Source organism: Cydia splendana, chromosome 22, assembly GCF_910591565.1.
Source record: "Cydia splendana chromosome 22, ilCydSple1.2, whole genome shotgun sequence".
In the NCBI taxonomy this organism is placed as follows: Eukaryota; Metazoa; Arthropoda; class Insecta; order Lepidoptera; family Tortricidae; genus Cydia; species Cydia splendana.
In genome coordinates, this window is record NC_085981.1 from 627,231 (window position 1) to 648,978 (window position 21,748).

Consider the following 21,748-nt stretch of genomic DNA (forward strand, 5'->3'; position numbering starts at 1 on the left):
AATTGACGTATCATAAAGTTCGAATCGGGCAGTTAGTCTTTCAAACACTAAAACGTTTATCAGAGATAGAGCTTGAACACTACATTCTACAATTTCTACATGATATAATTAAAATTTAACGATTTATGTATGTAGAAAATTGAGGTTATTATTAACCTAACATAACAAAGCTTCCGTGAGGCACCGACATATTAAATATATTAAAACGGGTCACTCACGGAGCGAAACATGTCGAGCAATCTCCAACTTAATACGCGTGAGTGACTCGTTTTATATGTTTAATATAATACCTTCGACACATACCCAAACCAAAACAAAATATAATCATCAATTCTCAATGATCTTACAATCCGTGACGTCATGCCGGGTGGGCGGAGCGGGGCGTGGTGGAGGGGCGTGGTCTGCGTTCATTGAACCCGTCTGTTATACGAGATATATACCTTTATATAGACTCACTTGCAATTCTATGGGTATGTAGATGTTTGTGGTTAAGGTCTGTATGAAGGTTTGATATTGTATTTAGTCTTAGAGCATTTAGTAACTGGAGACGTAATGGCTGTCATTTTCTGTACAAAACAGTCTGCTGATTTTTGCGGGGGAGGGGACGTCAAATGTATTGCTATTTCTACATGATTTCTACGTAACGTACAAATAGCAATGTCAGTCCATACAAAAGTTTGCACAATTGTGCAAGGTTTTCGGCAGAGGGGTAAGCTCTTAAAGGCGACTCCAGTTATTAAATGCTCTAAGTACTAAGTAATGTGTGGTAGAATGTAGAGTTAAGGACTCACGTTAGACCGGGATGGGTCCGCTTACTTTTCTATGACAGATATCGGTGATCACGTGATGCTTTCCATAGAAAACGAAGCTCCGGAAGCTCCGTTCCAGACCCGGTCCGTTCTAACGTGAGTCATCCTTTATGGTCAAATATATCTGGGCGAAGGGAGAGAAATATGTTAACGTTTTCAAGTGAGGAGAAGTGTATAGATAATTTTGATCCTTTGGTACTGTAGGTACCTATTACAAAATTACCTAGACACATAGACCTTGACTGTACTCTCTGACAGGGTTTTCTTAGGGCTCGTATGGGTTTCTTCAAGAAAAGAGCGTAAGTTAGATATAGTGACCCGTCTAACAGATAGATATAGTAAACACGTAAATATGTAGTTATTTGTTTTACAAGGGGACAAAGTTGTTGTTTAACCGCTCGTGCTAATATTGATACCCGAGCAAGCGAAAGATTCCAAAATTGAACCACGAGCGTAGCGAGTGGTTCGAAAAATGGAATCTTGAGCGTTGCGAGGGTTTCAAAGCACGAGGGTTAAACAAAATTTGCCCCCGAGTGAAACACAAAATTTTTCACCACACCAGGCTGAAGCAATTATTAAATGTATATATCAAACAAAATCAAACCCAATCAAATCCAAATGAATGTTATTAAATATTTATCATCCAAAATCACCATTTAAAAGTCAATTATATCAGCAAACATAAGAAAACAACTCAATATTTGCAAGTGATTACTTTGCCTCACATGTGAATAAAATGCAACTTTGCTATCAGTTTTTGAAGTAAGCCTTTCCGAGCTGGTGTGGTGAAAAATACCTTTCTTTTCTAGTCACTTTCTAGTTAACTTGCATGACATACAATGTACATAGTTACCTACATCTGGCGTCCCGCAATACAGGCCTAGCCTAGCATGGGGACTCCTGGAACTCTTACCAGAAACTCGTGTTAGTTACAACTGTATTCTTTCTGTGCAATAAAATATTTTTATCTTATATAAACTACTATTATTTTGGAATAAACACGTTTTTTTTAGCCCAAGCCCTCTTGCGAGTGAGAGGAGGCCTGTGCCCAGCAGTGGGACGTATATAGGCTGAATGATGATGATGATGACGTTTTTTTTGTCCTAAATCTTAAGCTAATATGATATTACTGTAAATGTTGTATTGACTTGTAAAAGAGCACTAGAGGCCTATTACCTATTTTCAGAATAAAGTTATGAATTACAAATTTTAGAATTTTAAGCTAGGCTGTTTGCTGTAAAAATGTATTTAATGATAAAAATATTAATTACGTTTTCGTGGTCACATGGAAAAAAGTTTAAACACAGAGTTACGTGTCTAATTTGTTATTTTGTTTATTTTCAGATGCCGAGAAGACAAACAAATATACGCACAAGCCTACGAGAAAAAAGTTCTTAACTAGTGCAATGTTAAATTTAGGTATTGTTATAAATCGTTTTCGTATTTAAACGCGAGTTAGGTGCTTTGCTGTTAAGTTTACTACCTATAGAGTCAGATCTTTTTTATATGTTGGTGTGTTTATTTTTTTATTACTTTAATATGTGTCGGACTTCACAATTAATTTAAAATTCGATTTGTTAAATCTATCGCCACTTTTCTAACCTAAAATGTTAAATAACTTATGATGAACAATGAAAAATGAACAACGTTCAAACAGACAATGAAATTTGAACCGTGAACAATGAACTTTCAAACGTGAACTGACAATGGACTTTGAACAAACAATGCAGTGAAACGACAGTGAACAAACAGTGAGCCTTGAACGTGAACATGTTTGAACGGTGTCGATAAACGATGTATATATGAGTGAGTGTCGCGATTGGGACATGTACACCACGTGGTACAGGGGGGATGGGGGGATGCACCACCAGATGGGCATGTACCACCATGGCCCGCCGATGATCAAGACTGAAGCTGGGGTCAATAGCGACTGCATGATGGCGGTCGATTACGCCCCACCTATTAAGGTAAGACTCTTTCTTTATAAATAAGTCATATCATTAGAAAGAACTCCACAGACTTAAGCGTACAGTTTTTATCAGGCTCTTTAATTGTTAATAATATTGGAATTATCTAATGCAGCATGGTCAATACTTATAGTTTACTTCTAAATTTTAACGCAAAAAGTGCTCGATTTGGAACCACAAGCTTACTTCTGTGAAGTTCTTTCTGATGCTGATAAAACTAAGTGTAGTTTCTGGTTATATTTTTTCAGTTCTGGTCCTGGTAGTCGTGGATTTGAAAGAAAGAAAAAAGTACCCAAATATAATATAAAATATTAAAAAAATACAGCGGAAAAGTAATACTGAACTGAATTTACTTCTTACTGTGTTCTAAAAAAGAGATCTACTTACAGACATATGAAATAAACATTGCAGTGAAACAATGATCCTTGAACTTGAACAGACAGTCAGCCTTGAACGTGAACATGTTCGAACGGTGTCGATGAATACAATGTATAAGTGTATGTATGTGTGTGATTAAGACTGAAACTGGGGTGAATAGCAACTGCATGACGGCGGTAGTTAATATATTTATTTATTTAAACCCCGTCGCCGCACCACGCCGCTTTTAATTAGTTTATATTTTTGTAGTAGTAGTAGTAGTAGTAAACTCTTTATTGTACATAAAGACATATCAAAAATAACATACAATTAGTAAGAAGTACAAAGGCGAACTTATCCCTTTGAGGGATCTCTTCCAGTTAACCTTTGAGTAGATGAGAAGAGAAAGTGAAAAGAGGGTGACAAATGCAGCAAAATGTACAACAAGGTACCAGAAAGATAAAGGATATAAATACATACAAAATTTATAGGATAAACATACATATATTACACAAAAAGGAATGGGGAAAATACACTAAAAATTGGAAAGAATTAGAACGATATAAAGCAACTATACAATATTATATTTTATATTTATTATATTTTTGTTTGTTTTTATTTTATTTTTATCACTAACATAGTTTTATAAGTTTTTCTGTGCCTTGTACTAACAATATTATGGATTTTTATATTCGAAATATAAATATTGAATTGAATTGAATTGAATTCATAGCAACCGTAGTATTTTCTTTTATTTTAAGTAATTGACTTACAATATATATAGGTCAGTGGTACTACTAAACGAAATTAATAACTAGCTTAAATCTAACCAGGTAGTTAATATATTTGTACCTATATTCGTATCCAGAAACCCAGAAAATGGATGAAACTAGGTACTATATATTCTATTAAGACTTTGATTTTATTGCAGTAAGCTTCAAGATCTTAATTCCAGGATACACAAGAAAGACATTTTTTTTTTCAACCACATATGAGTAGATAGAACGCGGAGGTCACGGAGGGTGATTCTAATTTAACAATTTGTTATGATTTTGACCTGGTTTTGATAATACCTAAACAATTGTCTTGGTCATTGGCGCGCATCTCACTCATGACTTCCACTTCATTTCGCGTGCACCAATCAGCGCGATATAAAAACCCAGAAACTGCAGTACTTTGGTCGTGTATTGCGAAACGAGAACTGCCATCTCCTCCAGCTGGTAATACAGGAGAAAATCCAAGGCAAACGCTGAAAGACGAAGTACCTCGTGGCTCAAAAACCTCAGGTGCTGGCAGGGGCGTATTTTGAAATTTGGCGCCCCGGGCCAATAAGTTTCACCGCCCCAGAAGTCAAGGAAAAAAACCGGCCAAGTGCGAGTTGGACTCGCCACAAAGGGTTCCGTACCAAAATCAAAAAATCACGTTAGTTGTATGGGAGCCCCACTTAAATATTTATTTTATTCTGTTCTTAGTATTTGTTGCTATAGCGGCAATAGAATGCATCATCTGTGAAGATTACAACTGCCTAAGCTATAACGGTTCATGAGGTACAGTCTGGTGACAGACAGAAAAACGGACGGAGAGCGGAGTCTTAGTAATAGGGTCCCGTTTTTACCCTTTGGGTACGGAACCCAAAAACAATTTAAATCAAGTGCGAGTCGGACTCGCGTTCCAAGGATTCCGTACATTACCCAATTTATAACAATGTATTTTTTATGTGGAACGTAAATGAAATGTCTTTAAAAAATCCATAGGGGTTGAATCGAAAACTAAGTAATTAAGTCCGACTCACGCTTGAGTGCACATTTCTAACGGATTTTCCTGTAATCTATAGATAAAGAACTATTTTGTGTATTTTTTTCAAAATTTTAGACCCAGTAAAAAAGCCAAAAACCAGATGTTACGAACCTACGACTCCTATTTGCAATGTTTATTTAGTAATTACTCATCAGTCCATTAACCGATTCTGGTGAAATTGATGTCATTTGATAGATCTTATTCAATGTTAATGAAATTTAGAAAAATAAGATACGAGGAATTATAATAAGGTGTAAAACATTTCAAATGTGGCATTTTTTACAGAAATTTTACGACTGCTCTTGCTCGAGGCCACAAAACTGACGCAAAATACCTCGGATAGAAGGATGAAGCACAAATAGTTCTTTATGATTCTTTTTAACCCTAGTAGAACATGTTCATCTCCTCAAATAATGCATTAGAATTTATGGCCGCGGCGGCGCTATAGCGGATACAGGGCGCCTGAGACTGTAACTTTAGAACGCTCTTGCATACGGGGCGCATGCGGCGCCCTTTACAAGTTTACACTGTAATGTCGGGCAAAGCTCTGACATACTTACAGGGCGTCTGCGGGGCCTTTTACACTGTAAAGTCAGGCTTCTTACATTCAGGGCGCCTGAGGCGCCCTTTACACTGTATGCTTTGCACACTCTGGTTTACAGGGCGCCGGTGGCGCACTCCACGCTGTAAGGTCGCGTCGCGCGAAACGCGTTCTTTCAATACAGGGCGCCTGCGGTGCCCTTTATACTATGGGGTCCCTATGGGGGCCCTAAGCGGCGTTTGCATTAACTTTCCAAGCAACTTTTCACGTAAACCACTGCGGCTGATTCTCTGATACAGCGTATCCCCATTTTTTTATATTATTATTATGATTGACAAGAAAAAAATGAAAAAGTAAGAAATTAAACAGTGAAAAGTTGGTTGAATGGCGCCAAAACCAAAACAAAATGCAGTCGGCCAGGGGCGGCGTTGCCGCCCCTGCCGCCCCTGGCGGATTGGCGCCCCGGGCCATGGCCCGGATGGCCCTAGGGTAAATACGCCCCTGGGTGCTGGTTCAAGATGAGCACCAGATCGCTCTTTCGAGTTGCAGCGTCAAAAGTAAAAATAGCCCTGATGATAGCCAACCTATAACAACACTATACGCTACACTATGACCCTATTAGGTATACTATGACAATGCCAAATGGCGGAAGCATATTTAGAGGGCCGACCCCAAATGAAATGGGAAGAGGCACGGAGATAGAAGAGGAGGATAGCCATCAACCTGAAGAAGAAGAAGAATCAGCGTGAGCGGTCTTCAAGGTCGTATCAAAACCAGTGCAAAACCATAACAAGTTTTTAAATCTGAATTGTGCTCACAATTGCAGTGACATCCAACAAGCTCTGGGTGCGTAGCCAACGTGCCAATCGTTAACGCTCCGTAGCGTATCGTAGTCACGTCTCTATTACTCGTCCATATTAGTGCGACATTGACAGTTGCGTTTCGTGCGCTACGGAGCGTTAACGATTGGCACGTTGGCTACGCAACCTTACATTTATTCTCATTAGAGTTAATATCCGTTCGATTCGTAGCCATTGCGCTGTTCAATCGTACTCATTATCAGCTGTCAATGGATCAAGCAGGAAAATAATGATAATGATTGGATTACCATTGATTTGCATTTGTTAATTGTAATTGAGGTTCCGGGTTGAATCAGAGGAGCGATGGCTTCTCTTGAATTTTTGATGTACTATACTTACTTGGTTGGCGCGATGACCCAAAATGAGTCTTGGCCTCCAACACAAGAGTACGCCACTACCGCTCTGGACCGAATTGTTGATGTAATTGGGTCAAACAGATCACTGTGTTATGTCTTTCCTGTAGACATACACAAGAGTTAAGGGCTATAAAGGTTAATTTTCTTATTTAACCCTTATCCACGTGAAAAGGTCCTCCTTTTATTTAAAGAACTATGATAAAATCATTACTTACATGCCCACAAGCTGTTAACTATTGCCCACAGGAGAGAAAACTAGTGTGTTATCGCGAACAGTACATTTTTCTCTCCTGTGGGCAATAGTTAACAGCTTGTGGGCATGTAAGCTATGATTTTATCATAATTCTCTAAACAAAAGGAGGACCTTTTCACGTGGATAAGGGTTAAATAAGAAAATTAACCTTTATAGCCCTTAACTCTTGTGTATGTCTACAGGAAAGACATAACACAGTGATCTGTTTGACCCAATTTTACTCTTAATAATCACGATTGGAAGTACAAATACTCATACTTACAAGGATTCGGTTAAGTAATTTAAGGCAAAAGGAATATGGCGGGACATGTTGCTAGGCAGAGTGATCTTATCTTATCTTATTATTTTCAATCAATCAATCAATCAATTATTTATTGATAACAAGCGTTACACGTCATTTAACATTTTCTGTTTACACAAACTTTACATATCGAGAAAGATTTACAATGATAAAATGTCGTTATTGGTTTAGGAATTAAATTACATTATTCAATCTAAGATTAGTATAATCATTTTTTTTATAATTTATTTAACAGGTGGATAGATGGGTCAGTGACTTGTAGCAGTTTACGAATTCGTCAATACTGTAGCACGCCATGTCCAACAATATCAGTTTAAGTTTTTTCTCAAATATTGAGTCCGAAGTAGCCTTGTGGATACACTTCGACCCATTGGGATCTTTTGTGCAATTACCCCCTAGAAAAGATCCGTCAACTACTCAAGAGCTTTTCCCACCATATCCATGGATGATGGAGCTCATGGGTAGCGTTTTAAAGTCCTTTGGTTCCAGGTATCCTGCTCCAATGTCCTTCATTCTCTGTCTGGCGAGGGCGTGACATTCACACATTAGGTGTTTTACTGTCTCTTCCTCTTCGCCACAAATACGACGACAATCGGTGTTGTCAGAGTGCCCCATCTTGGCCAGAATTCCTTTGACCCCGTAATGGCCAGTAAACACCCCCGTTATGATTTGGAGTTGTCTTTTGCTATCCAGAGCTTTTTGCTCCAGCCGGAGTCTAGGTACTCCTTGCATAAAGAGCTTTGCGTGCTTTAGACCCGTCAGACTGGAACATTCTTCCTGATGTTTGGACTTGCTATGGTCTTTAATAGCCGTTGTGATGGTTCCCTGTGAGACCCCACGAATGGTAGGCACAGTGATAACGTGAGTTCTAATTTGTAAGAGTTATATCTGGTTATTTCTTGTGGACATAACATTCAATCGAAACAGTTTCAAAATGAAGTCATTGGAGTAAAAGAAATACAGTTTATTTTGCTCGGGGCAACAGAAACAGTATTATTCCCACTTTTATAACTATCACCAAAGAGAATAAAGTCTATAGAAACGGATTGTCAAAGTAAATTATGTAGCCACTGTAAATTTACTGCCATCTTTCGATAGAACATAAAACTGTTAGAACGCCATTTGACTTTGATCCTTATTCTTTCACTGATATGTGTTAACTTATTAAATATTGATATTCACGCCATCTACTCGACTATAGGCCAAAGGTATGGTTCCATGTTTTCGGGCGATGGCGCCACAACCTTCAGCCTATGCTCGAGTAGATGGCGTGAATATTAATATTTAAAAAGTTAACACATATCAGTTCTAACTGATATGACATGGACATACTGACATGGATTCTCTAGAATAAGGATCAAAGTCAAATGGCGTTCAAACAGCGTTAATCTTCTGTCGAAAGATGGCAGTAAATTAACTGTAGCTACATAATTTACCATGACAGTAACTCTCTACTTCAAATCCTCTTTGCTAACACGTTCCGTTAATCGCGTAAAGTAAGTCCCGTGTTAGTAATAAAAGTATTTATGAGTGAAAATCGTGTTAGTTTAAATCAATATAGTATGATTCCCTACAAGTGTTTTTCATAATGCAATTTTTCTCTTACCCCATCTAACCTTAACTAATTTGACACTTCGATTAGTTTGATTGATTCGCAACTCAACAACGTAAGTTTTAATCTTGAAATTTCTAAAAAAACCTAGGTATTTCAATTTACAGATAATTAAGTGATCGATTACTTCTCACAGCTTTTCACGAACAATTTTAATCAATTCGTCATAATCCGAGATTGCCTTAGCGGTACCACACAATGGCGCCCGGCTTGACAAAAAATTAAAAAGTCTCAAGTGCAACGTAAAATTCATTCACTATCAATCTAGGTACGGTTATCAAACATCCGTCCCCGTGCTGGCCATTAACAAAGATTAAAAAAAAGTTTAAAAAACGACCTGTTTGGTTTATTCTTCGACTGTCACGCACGATCGCCCGTTTCTCTATGGTTTGGCGTCGCGCGCTTTTTACTTTTTTACCTTATTTTTTAATCTTCCTCAGAGGCTGCGGTCGGCACGTTTATGGTACGTGGGTAATCATCTAGTTAACTTTTGATCCACCTGTTGGCTCATTCATGGAGGATGAATGGGTGGCTGTGCGGAAGGAATGGGTGCTATGATAGGGAGAATATATAACATTAGCTTATTCAAACTTAAAGCCTGACCAGGAATATAATTATGATCACGCGCCATGTTGCGGAATTTAACTGGAACTATTTTTGTCATACGAGTACTAAACTGAACTGTCAACCCTATGCATGAGAATAACAGCGCCCTCTTGACAATGATCAGTACGGTCAGGATTTACATTCGCGCGAATATTTATTTCCCTCTTATTGGCACGTGCTAAACTCAAGGGCGAGTGATAACAAAATTACATCCACAGGGACAAACAGAATGGAAAAATTGAGTGGGCCCTGGATAGCAATGCACTCACGAGAACTTTCCAAAGTTGCGAAACTTTCCACATGAGAATTTCTCGGTAACTTCTGAGAATGTTCTCGAGAACGAGAATTTATTTATTTATCGTAGTTTATACCATGAATATTCACGATAGTTTAGGTATAGTATCCTTACTCCCAGAAAATTCTGACTTTTGGTCTACCGCTTCCGGTCAGAAAAATGTATGACGGCCCGGCCAAACGGTCAGACCTAGGTGGGGGGTGCTTGACCAAATGTCATAGAGGGACCCTGGCAGTTTTTGACGCCGCCATGTTTTTTTCAATATGGCCGAATTTTTATTTTATTTTTTCAAGTTTGTCCTAGCGCGCTGAAATTTTGGTCACGGAATCTCGGGGTCCCCAAATACCTATGAAAAATTTTTATTGGGAAAATGCTACAATTGCGGGAAAACTGGCCACTTTTATTTTGTATAGCAACTTTTAAACGGTGCGTGAAATGTGGGGGGTGCTCGACCAAATGTCATAGAGGGCCCCGAGACAAAACAAACTGCATTAAAAAAATTAAAATGGCCGACTTTTATTTTTAATTTTTTCAAGTTGGTCCGAGCGCGCTGAGATTTGGCATGGCGGGAGATAAGGCCTCTAGATTCCTATGACAAAAAATTTTTTTTGGAAAAAATCCAAGATGGCGGAATAATAATTTCCATGTTGCAGGAATGTTCTGAGAACATTCTCGAGAACGTTTCCGCTTTTTGGGAATATTCTGCAATTTGTACATTGCTAGCCCTGGAGGGAAAGTTCCTTAACACCATAAGTTAGCTTACTTAAAGGAAACATACTTTTATTTTTAAAAAGATACAATCTGCATTAATTTTTTTTTTCAATCTTGCTTGCCTAAAAATACTCGTTTTTAGTACTAAAAATTCGATTTTATACATATTTTGTACGACAGACGCGTGTAAGACCTAATGTTTCTTGGAGAAATGTTATCATTAATATTACTCTATCGACTAGTAGAATAAAATTGCGAGTGTTTATTTTTTGGAATTTTTAGTCGTTTTCCCGGGCGAGAATAGCAAATAAAAAAATGCAGTTTTGTTTCTTTTTAAAAATAAAAGAATGTTTCCTTTGAGTAAAATGTGCTAACTTAAGGTTTTAAGGCACTTTCCCTCCATGGCCTAAATTTTTTTCAACGCTGTATATCTTGAGCCCCGCCTTGCAGTTGAAATAATAGCAAATAATCTTTATTATATGTGTGACTTCAAAATACGTCGTTCGTAAAATAAAGACGTCCTCAGCTATCATCATCTGCTCCCCGCTCGTGCGGTTGAAACGCCGCATTAGTCTTTTAAATTAATTGCCCCATACGAGGGGAGGACGTCAGATCCCGAGCGCTTTGTGGACTACAAAAGACGGAGTTAGGTTGAAAGAAGATTGTCTACGTAAAAAATGGTCTAGATGTAAAATATAAGACTTATTGAGCTCACTGGGACTAAGTCAATGTTGTGTAATGTTGTTTGTTTATTTGTTTATGGGCATTTTTACTTAACTGTGTACATTAACGGCTGGTTAGCAATCGTCACAAAACTGACGGTCAATATCAATTCCATACATTTTGTCAGGAATGTGACGGTTAGACGTTACTGAAACACGACTTAAGTCGCGCTTTAAAGTACAAGTTAAAATGAAAATGCCTTTAATATAGAAAGAATATTAAAAACAGATATTTGTGACGTTCTCAATCATTAGGTACCACATTGTCGCTTGCCATTGCGCTGTGCTTTCGTCTTTATATGACATAGTGGTACCTTTTGAAGGTTACCTTTTAACAACGATTTAAAATCAAAAAAATATATATTTTGAAACATTTTTCTTTGATGTTGCTGTCTTTGTTCAAGTATAACTTTACTTATTGTTTCGATGCCTTTGATTATTGTACAAATAAGTAACATACCACGGATAAGTAAAAATGTATACCAAATTACGATATAAATTATTCTAGTCTATACGAATGATGCTGATATCGTGTATGTATAACTATCAAATCAAAACAAAACAATATCAATTTCATAATGTATTTATAATTAGACAGTATGTCGACGATGGAAAGTCATCAACAAAAGCTAGTAAAAAATACACGTATTTCCAAATCCTGCATGCGATTACCCAACATATCTCAGCCAATCAATACCTTGACCTCCCGAAATCAAAACCAAATCATCCCTCAAGGGACGCTAAAGACCGTTTCGGCACTTTTTTGCCGAGTCCGTCATCTTGCACGATTTATATCTCGCATCACGGGGGGAGAAATCAGATTACGGTGTGTCAGATATATCGGAGCGGCAAAGGAGCTCAAAAATATCTAAACACGGTCTGTAAGAGTCATACAAACCCGCTGCCAAAATGGCGCTCCAATCTAAAACGACAAAATTAAATTACCCACATGACATGAAACTTGACATGAACATTTCTTTAGCATACCTAATTATATTCTATGTCTGGTACTAGTTTTCATTGCTAGAAATTGTAATACAAAGAAAATAGAGACTGACTGAAGTCATAAACCTTATTTTAAAAACACATAATCACGCTTTTGGCGTTAAAAAAATAATAAAATACATTTCTTAGATATCTATATACAATTATACATATGTTGATCTGTGGGCAGTGAGCAAAACGAGGAGAAATGTTACGTATCTTGCAATCGCAATAAACTTAGCGCCACTTGCACCATCCCACTAATCCGGGGTTAATCGGTTAAACCGTTAACCCAGTGTCAAATTGTACTGGTAACCATGGAAACTCCAGGTTTAACCGGTTAACCCTGGGTTAGTAGGATGGTGCAAGTGGCGCTAAGAATGCCTACAGAGTGCTCAGATAGAGCTTGGAAAGGAAAATGGCGACAGATGAGTACTTGTTTCTGGTGGGATCATCAAGGGATTATACTTCTTCCCTTGATGATCCCACCAGAAACAAGTATATACTCGTAGTCGTACAGAAACAAGTATATAGTAATTCATCTGTCGCCATTTTTAAGAAAATACCATTTATTTAGGGCGGCCATGTTCCGCTCCGCGTGGTGATCTGTCAAATCTATCCCAGCTTACAGTCACCGTCAGATTCTGACAACGAGGGAAGTGTCCTGTGATCACACAGTCAACGTTTTACCTGATATAATCTCTACCCGCCTAGACATCAAAACTTGCCAAGACAAAAACATTCAAATTAGATTGGAACGGGACCTTTTTATAGGCCTCTGAGTTAGCTAGAGGCTAGAGACGAAATATCCCAGGGCTCGGGCTCATCATTATCATCCTGTCCTAGCCAGTTTCGGCCTCGGTGACTGAGTATGCACTGGCTAGTGAGAGCGACGATCGTGAGTTCTCAGGTGGCTGACGTAGCCTATTTTTGCGGTGAATGAGTACGTCCACACTCACCTCAGGTCAGCACCCCTCCGACAAAATTGTAGTTTATGACCGCAGGTAGTCGGGCCTTTAACTCGTCACGCTTCGCGTCGAGTTCTACTCATTCCCTCTGCTCTTCAAAGGTTTGCACTTTTGTACCCACTGTATGCCTCCACTTCGGCCGATCTTGTGCCGAAGTCTCCCAGTGCGATGGTTCAATGTTAAGCTATGCTTTTTCCCCTGATTATCCCACCAGAAACAAATAGTCGTTAATCATCTGTCGCCATTTTTAAGGAAAGACAATTTATCGAGGCGGCCATGTTCCGCCCCGCGCGGTGATCTGTCAAATCATTCCCAGCGTTTATCTTGATGTGCTTAGTTAGAGACGCTCACAACCGGGTATGTGACTTTGGTATATTTAAATAGTCTATTTGTGTCCCACTGCGGGCAGGCGTGGCTCACTCCACGATTTCGTCGCGTCCCTACAAGTACATGCGCCACACCAGTTTTGGTGTCTAGCAGTAGTACTCGTAGTTGCCGCGCACCGCTATAAAACGGACGCCTGCTTGCGCTTGTATCTCTCGTAATAGACGTGTTTTGTTAGAGAGTGAACCTTCTGTACCTAGTACTATTACATATTTATTCTGTGCTGCTGGGCAAAGACCTCCCATTTTGTATACTACGTCGGTGGTAAACAATCATACCGCCTGATGGTTAGCAATCTCCATAGCCCATGAACGGCTGCAACTTCAGAGGTGTTACGTGCGCGTTGCCGACCCTAACACCCTCGTTGAGCTCTGTAAACCTTACTCACCTGCAGGAACACAACACTATAAGTAGGGTCTAGTGTTATTTGGCTGCCCGCTGCAGTTTTCTGTAAGGTGGAGGTACTTCCCCAGATAGGCTCTAGATCTTGATTGAGATTGACATCCGATGTGCTGTGCCCTACCACACAAAGCGAGATGACAGTCACAGTGCCCATACCTCGTAGTTTAATTACATACCCGGATCCAAAAAGAGATGGCGGGACGCCCTCGATGCATTTTGCAGTGACTGGCTGGAGTCTCTGCCCAGCAGTGGCTTTGAAATACGGGGTAGATTTATTTTAGGTGATGTAAGATGTAGTTATGTACGCGACTATATCATTTCTCAGAAACTTTTTCAACTTTAACCCCGTAAATCTGAAATCCCCAAAAAAATCTGATCTCCATACAATGGGATAGATTTCATACATTTGCTACTTGCGTTTAGTGGCGTATGTACTTATGTACTCGCAATAAACAGTACCTAATCAATGTGTAAACAGGCCCCAACGTGAAGGCCAGCCACACTTACCTGTCCTGGGTGCCTAGCCAAGATGCCAATCGTTTGCGTCATAACGAACGAAACGCAAATGTCACTGTAGTACTATAATACGGAAGAGTGTAGGTAGAGAGACACATAGCGTATTGTTATCGTAGCGCAAACGATTGTCACCTTGGCTAGGCACCCTGTATTACTTTAACTAACTAAAGAATATAAATCAAAAGAAAACATTCAGTTCAAAAATTCAAAATAATACTTAATAAGGATTGTCTGTTGGTCAAACAGAAGTAATGGCACGTCTCGTGTAAGAGAAAATAGATTATTATTAATTGTTATGTGACAAACTGTCATAAAAATACAAAGGGTTAATAAAGGATTCGTTTATATTTAAACGATTATTAGTTCATTATAGGAAATGATAGATACAAACAATGTCACGTGTAAAAATCTTCACATAATTGTTTTTTTTTTTAATAAAAGTTCTGACTTTTGGTTTGATAAATTAGGAAATATAGCTGGTCAAGCAGATTTTGTCATTAGAAAAAGGCGGCAGATTTGAAAAATGTAGGAAAGGGATATCGTCTCATAGAAAAGTTCAATTTCGCGCCTTTTTCTACTGACAAATTTGCTTGACCAACCATCTATAGGGTTTACTATTTTAAAATCATTGAAATAATGAGGAACGGAAATTAAGGTTAGTAAAAAAAAATTGCGTAGCTTAAAACAATGGCTGTGAGTAGTGTTTAAATTATCATCCTGTATAATCCATTATATTTTTTTTAATGGCATCTAATTAAAATACTTACTTGTTTTACAATGGGTAAAGTTGCTAAAATATTGATACTCGAGCACTTGAAATCAGGCATATAGTGAACCGTGAAAATCATTGTCTCGTCGATCCCTGAGTTTCTGGGCAGTTTGCCCTCAGGGCATCTGAAAAACCTGACGAACCTATCCTACCTATATTTTGGTTTAATTAATGTGACTAACGCGAAAACACAGGAACTATACCACCAGCCTGATTATACGATCGGCCGCCAACTTATACATTCCGCCGCTGCCTGTAGGTACTAGGCAAAAGAAAAGCCCGCTACCCCATGCTGGCGCACAGCAGCGATCCCCGTGTGTGGCGATCCTGATTAATGACGTCACGGCGCGTCACCGCTGACGCATCGTTAGACGTCGCGAACGTCGCAGATCTAAACCAAATGTTTTGGGAAAACGGCGAATTCTTTGCGGGTCGGAAAAACGCAGTTTTCTAAATCCGGTTGACTTTGGATAAATTTTTGGCTGTGTGGCGTTACATCAAATATAGCCTTTAGTTTGAAGTTGTACACACAGCTGCAATAGTGCATTCATTTATAAAGTGAGTATGCAATTTTGCGCCCACTGTATACTAGTTTTTTTTTTCAATATGGATTTATTTTTGTTATTTGTTCTGATGGTAAGCAATTACCGTCACCCATAGACATATTCTGCAACAACAGATGGGTTGCAAGTGCGTTGTCGGTATTTAACCCATTTCCAGGCATAGTACGATTTATCGACCACATACCCGCTAATAGAATTTCAACTTTAGCATTCCGATTTAAGGTTCAAATTAGATTGCACTTTCGCAAAATGGATTAATTCGAATACATTTGGATTTTTTTTGGGAAAACCTTGTAGATTGATGCGGCCTGGAAAAGGGTTAAGATGGAAGTAAGTATTAGGTACGCTCTTTAGGTCGTATCGGTCGGTAAAAAGCGTTATGACGAATTAATTCCCAGCAAGTTTGCGCAATCCTAGGAGGTGTGCATACATCATGAGAGTCTTAGGAGATGACACTCGATGTAGAAGGAACGCACCATGAATTACAATGGCACTACCAGCAAGGTATGGTGGATCAGACACTGGTTAAATGGCGTTTTCGGATTTTAACGTGATCCTAAAGATAAGATAAGATAATGATTTATTTGCTTAAACATACTTAAATTTGAAATGGCGGCCATTATTTACAACTTTGACTACGAATTCATGTTAAGGTACCATTCGGATCCTCAGATATCAATTTTCATCATGATTAGAGCAAGTTTTACCGTACCTATACCGTTTCCGAGCTAGAAGCAAAAAACTGAAAGAGAGCAAAAAATTATGCACACTTCCTGGGATTGCGTAAACTCGGATTACACGCATTTGGGACCAAATTGGTATTAACATGATTTCCAGCTTGCTGGGAATTAATTCTTTAAAAAAATCTAATTTGATTGGCCTATGATCTGTCTGTCTCTGTGAAGAGATCCCTTGTAAGTTCGCCTTTTTACCTTTATTTCTGTAAATATTATGTAAACCTGTGCTGTGTACAATAAAGTGATAACTGGGCGTTTTCTAAAATAAATATCGAAAACCCGATTCTCACAGATTCTGGTGTTTTTGGGTTCTTTCAACTCAGAATCACTAGCATATTCAATCCTGATGATAAAAAAAACTTGTCCCAAAAATTTGTATGAAAATTGTACATTCCACTACGTCACGTCAAAAATTTTCTCATAATAAAACGTGACGTAATGGAATGGACATTTTGGGACATCTTTTTTTAATAGAAGGATGGAGAATGCTGTCGATTCTGAGTAGAATGAGCCCAAGAATGTCCAGATTTGAAAGAATCAGGTTTTCGATATTTATTTTAGAAAACGCCCAATTACTACTGCTACTATCTGTATTGTAATTGGATAAAAGTTGAGAATACCACAGTGACCTATTTTTGTGTACCATTATTTAGCGTACGCGTAGGCGTAACAGAGAAACGATGGATCACTGTCACGTGGCTCAATCCAAGGGTTTAGGTTAATAAGATGCTGGATTTATTGGAATCTACTATAAAAAAAGCTCAGATAATGACTGTCTGATGTTTTTTTTTAATACTACGTCGGTGGCATACAAGCATACGGCTCGCCTTATGGTAAGCAGTCACTGTAGCCAATGGACGCCTGCAACTCCAGAGGTGTCACATGCGCGTTACGAGTGTTACGTCCTTAACACTCCTCACCCTCGTTGAGCTCTGGCAACTTTACTCACCGGCAGGAATACAACACTAGTAGGGTCTGATAGTGTTATTTGGCTGCGGTTTTCTGTAAGGTGGAGGTACTTCCCCAGTGCTCTACTCTAGATCTGGAATGACATCCGCTGTGCTGGTGCCCTGCCACACAAAGCGAGATAACATTCACGGTGCCCATACCTCTCTTTAAGGACGTAGTTAAGGACATGCCTGGGTCCGGGGCCGGGTAGCTTGTCTATCAAATAGTGTAAAAATATTGGACATAATGTCAATATTTAATTACACAAACGGGTCTACCGCGATATAATTTCATTGTTTTTCTTTAAATTCCGACGTTTCAGCTTAAAATTTAATTTAAGAAATTTTAGGTAATAACTATCAAATTATATCGCGGTAGACCCGTTTGTGTAATTAAATATGTGTACAAAACGCGAGAGTTTAAAGTGTTATATTGTCAATATCCAGACAAAATGTTAACTACATTTATATGGAGAAGCGGCGGTCCAATCGTCTTAAGAATAGTATTTTGATTATTTGTATACATGTATACTTACTTAAATGATTTATGGATAGGGTTATGAACAAGTTTTCAACCACTGACAATTAAATATATTATCATGACCTAAAGATGCGAGTCAAAGACCTACCGTTCATACTTAGTACGGAATGGTGACTTTTTGTCACTTCTGTGGACATAATTGATTTATAATTGCTCTATTCTGGCAAATAAACGATTGATTGATTGTTCGCTGTCAGACGAAAAAAAGGAACGACAAATGGTGATTTGAAGTTTTAAGTCAGAATGGAAAAGGCTTTCGCGAATACTCACTCTGAAAAAATGACTTCAACACGTGAGATGTTTCCAAAAGCGTAGCCTATATTTTCAACAGAGATTGTTGGAGTCTGTGTAAATAAAACTTTTAAACTAATTATTATATTTTTTTTACACGAATCACATTATAAACCTCCATTATTTTAAAATGACATACAAAATTTCTACTCGCACTATTTACTTTCTGACCTTTGTGTAGTATTTTTAATAATCAGTCTTAGACATTATTTACGTAAATGTTCATGTCAAGTGTTTTAGCACATTCAATGCTACTAAGTGGTACGGGTTACGCTCGTAGCGCGTAGCCACGTCTTTGCCGTATGGAGCGCGTAGTCGCTATTACGAACAGTGTACCCGACAGTCGGGTTCTTGGCCCTGAAAGTGTTAGAATGAGAGCGTAACTCTGATTGTATGGAAGCGGATTATTGGTGCCGGATTGTGACTTAAATTTAAAACATTATAAATCCAATGGTTATTAAATCTACAAACAACAACAAACACTTATAGCTATTTTTTTCCAAACTCGTGTTACAGCGCCCCCACCCTGCCCGCAAACCCGTCTAGCGCCCTCTCCCAGTTTTTCACCCCTAGTCCAAGCCAGAAAAACGCCTGGTAAAAAACCGTTGCAGCCACCTTTCGATAGATGGCGCTGTGCACAGGTGGAAGTGAGCTTGTAAGAAATGTTTAGGAGCTGCGTAGGTGTTTGTTTGTCACTCTTGACACAATTTTGAATCTAAAGTTGGCAAAGTTAAGAAAAAATATCCTGACGTGAAAAAACACTTTTTAAACGCGCAAAATGCAAATAAAACATAAAAAAATATGACTATCTAGTATCAGTGCTGGTTTAATGACCTACTTACAGGCTCAGCCTAGTTTTGGGGCTTACCGGACACCTTTGTGCATGTGTATTTTATTATAAATAAAAATTATTCTATTCTATTCTAATAATAATCTGATATATCATTAATGCTTAATTTTATCAACTTAAAAAAGCAATTTCATAAGATTTAATTTTTTTTATTAGCCTATAGGAGTGTCCCACTGCTGGGCAAAGGCCACCACTCTTTCCCGCCATTTGGTCCTATCTAATGTACATTCACACTCCTTACACTCCCGCCACTCTTTACAAAATGTGTCAAGGTCGTCCCGCCATCTCGTAATTTAATTATCAATATTTAAAAATACAAAATTAAAATGTGTAAAATACATTAATTTATAAATATACCTAAAAACTACTCCACGTTAAATATTAATTCGTTGTTAAAAATGGCCTTACTACTTAAAAACATGATCATAAATTTAAATTATACCTAGAAAATATCTTCATTCTTGCTTAGGTATCTGTCTAAGTTTTACGATAAACTTTTATTTGGGTTATTTAGACTCAGAATTACGAGGAGTATTGAATAAAAAAAGAAAACATGTCCCTAATTTTCCATACAAAATTGTGTCAGACCAGCTTTGTGATTGAAAATTATGACGTTCTATCCTAAAAATGTGTGTGAAAATGCTTCACAAAATCTTAAAATTAAGACCTCGTAATTCAGCGTACAACTTAAACTACAAATTGTAGGGTGTTTAAAAAAAGTAAATGGTTACTCTAATGGCCATCAGATTATGAATAGTCAATTGTTCCTTTGCCGGTACAATGTTGCAAATATCATAGTAAAATAACTCGGACTCATACTGGGCAGTCTGACTTACGATAAAACACTATAAAATCATTGTAACACTCAAGTAAAAACACAAAACACCCATATACGAGTATAGGTTATGTATACACAGCATGAAAAACCGTTACTTCTTGTTCCAATTGAAATTTCATTAAAAAAACATGCACAAAACCATCTTATATATTTAAATTTCGAATTCGGAATCGAGAAACACGTCGCAATGTAAACACGAACCTTTCTGTATTGACAGCTATCGCAGCGCCACGGATTATTCTAGTACTTTTTTATTACTAAAAACCTGCTAAATTAAAAAGTATTATAAGCTCGGTGGTTAAAAGAATAAAGCGACTTTTTAAATTAGCAGTGTTGTATTCCTTAACCCTTTACTGCGCATGTCCCCATACATAAGTAGTCTGGGGAAAAAAACACAAATTTATACCGGGCAAATTTTAAACCTATACTTTTTTTTCGCTGGACCATTTTTATGTCGGTTCTTTGTGTGTGTGCGAGGGTTTTAATTATCGTATCGACTTAATTTGCTTGCGTCCCGCTGCCGAGGCCCGTCTTTTGCCCGATTTGGCTTGAAAAGCATTGTTTTTGCTTGAAATTGTGGTTTTCTGAGTGATATTAGCGTGTGTTGACTGCTCTAGGTTATGTTGTGATTGTCGTGCGTGTTTAGTTCCGTAGTTTTGGAGGGAAAAGGAGTATGAGCAGTATTTTCTGCAATTTGGGGTGATAATGAACAGGTATTTATAAGATTTACTTTATTCTCTGCGTGCAACAGTTGATTAATGAAAACGCATATATGATTTGTAAATATCATCGTAACATAAATCATTATAAATAATTGTAATAGGATCTCTTAATGACTGGAATTATAAACAATTGCTTCCATTTTTGTAATCTAATACAGAAACTGAACACAAGCACGCGATTATAATAAATAACTTTGCCGTATATTGCCTAATCGAGTATTTTAATTATTTAGCAACAGTGTAATATTTTTATTTGATTGATGAATATTTTTACTTTAATTATAGTCGATATTGTTCGTATGTTCAGTGAGGATTTTTTGAAATTTTTCAAGCTAGATGAATATCGTATATTTTAAATTTCATTAGGTACGTGGGTAGTGATGTTCCATTCGCAGGAATATTCTTATATCGAGAGAATATTGGAGAATATTGATGAGTTTTTCGGAACTTATGTACGACATATTATTTGATATTTACCAGTCGCTTTTCGGTGAAGGAAAACATCGTGAGGAAACCGGACTAATCCCAATATGGCCTAGTTTACCCTCTGGGTTGGAAGGTCAGATGGCAGTCGCTTTCGTAAAAACTAGTGCCTACGCCAATTCTTGAGATTAGTTGCCAAGCGGACCCCAGGCGCCCATGAGCCGTGACAAAATGCCGGGACAACGCGAGGAAGATGATGATGATTGGAGAATATTGATGTTACATTATGTATTTTTTTCATAAAACCTGTAAAACGTACATAATTTGATTTCCCTTATAATAAGAGCCATATTATTATGAACCCACCGCCAAAAACTCGCTCAGATGCAATAGAAGTTATGCTCTTCTGAAACTTGGCATGAGCATTTACGTAACATAATTATAATAAGTATATTTATTTATTTAAACTTTATTGCACAAAACATAAAAATAATGTACAAACGGCGGACTTATTGCCTAATGGCATTCTCTACCAGTCAACCAATGGGCCTAACAGAGACATCTATAGCTGGTATATCTATGTCTGGTACTAGTTATCGATGCTAGAAATTGCTATATAAAGAAAA

At 37.9% G+C, this 21,748-nt stretch overlaps 1 protein-coding gene across 3 annotated transcripts in view; it reads left to right on the forward strand.

Moving 5' to 3' along the window:
• The first annotated feature begins 2,580 nt into the window (after nucleotides 1-2,580).
• Nucleotides 2,581-21,748, forward strand: part of LOC134801564 (zinc finger protein rotund-like) — a 197,697-nt gene continuing 178,529 nt past the window's right edge. For 2 of the 3 annotated variants that reach the window (XM_063774175.1, XM_063774176.1), the window contains exon 1: nucleotides 2,581-2,776. In XM_063774175.1, coding sequence (XP_063630245.1) covers nucleotides 2,612-2,776 — 165 coding nt within the window. In that variant the 5' untranslated portion in view covers nucleotides 2,581-2,611. Of the gene's footprint in view, nucleotides 2,777-20,153; nucleotides 20,691-21,748 lie in introns of those variants that run through there. The other variant, XM_063774177.1, reaches the window with a different exon arrangement.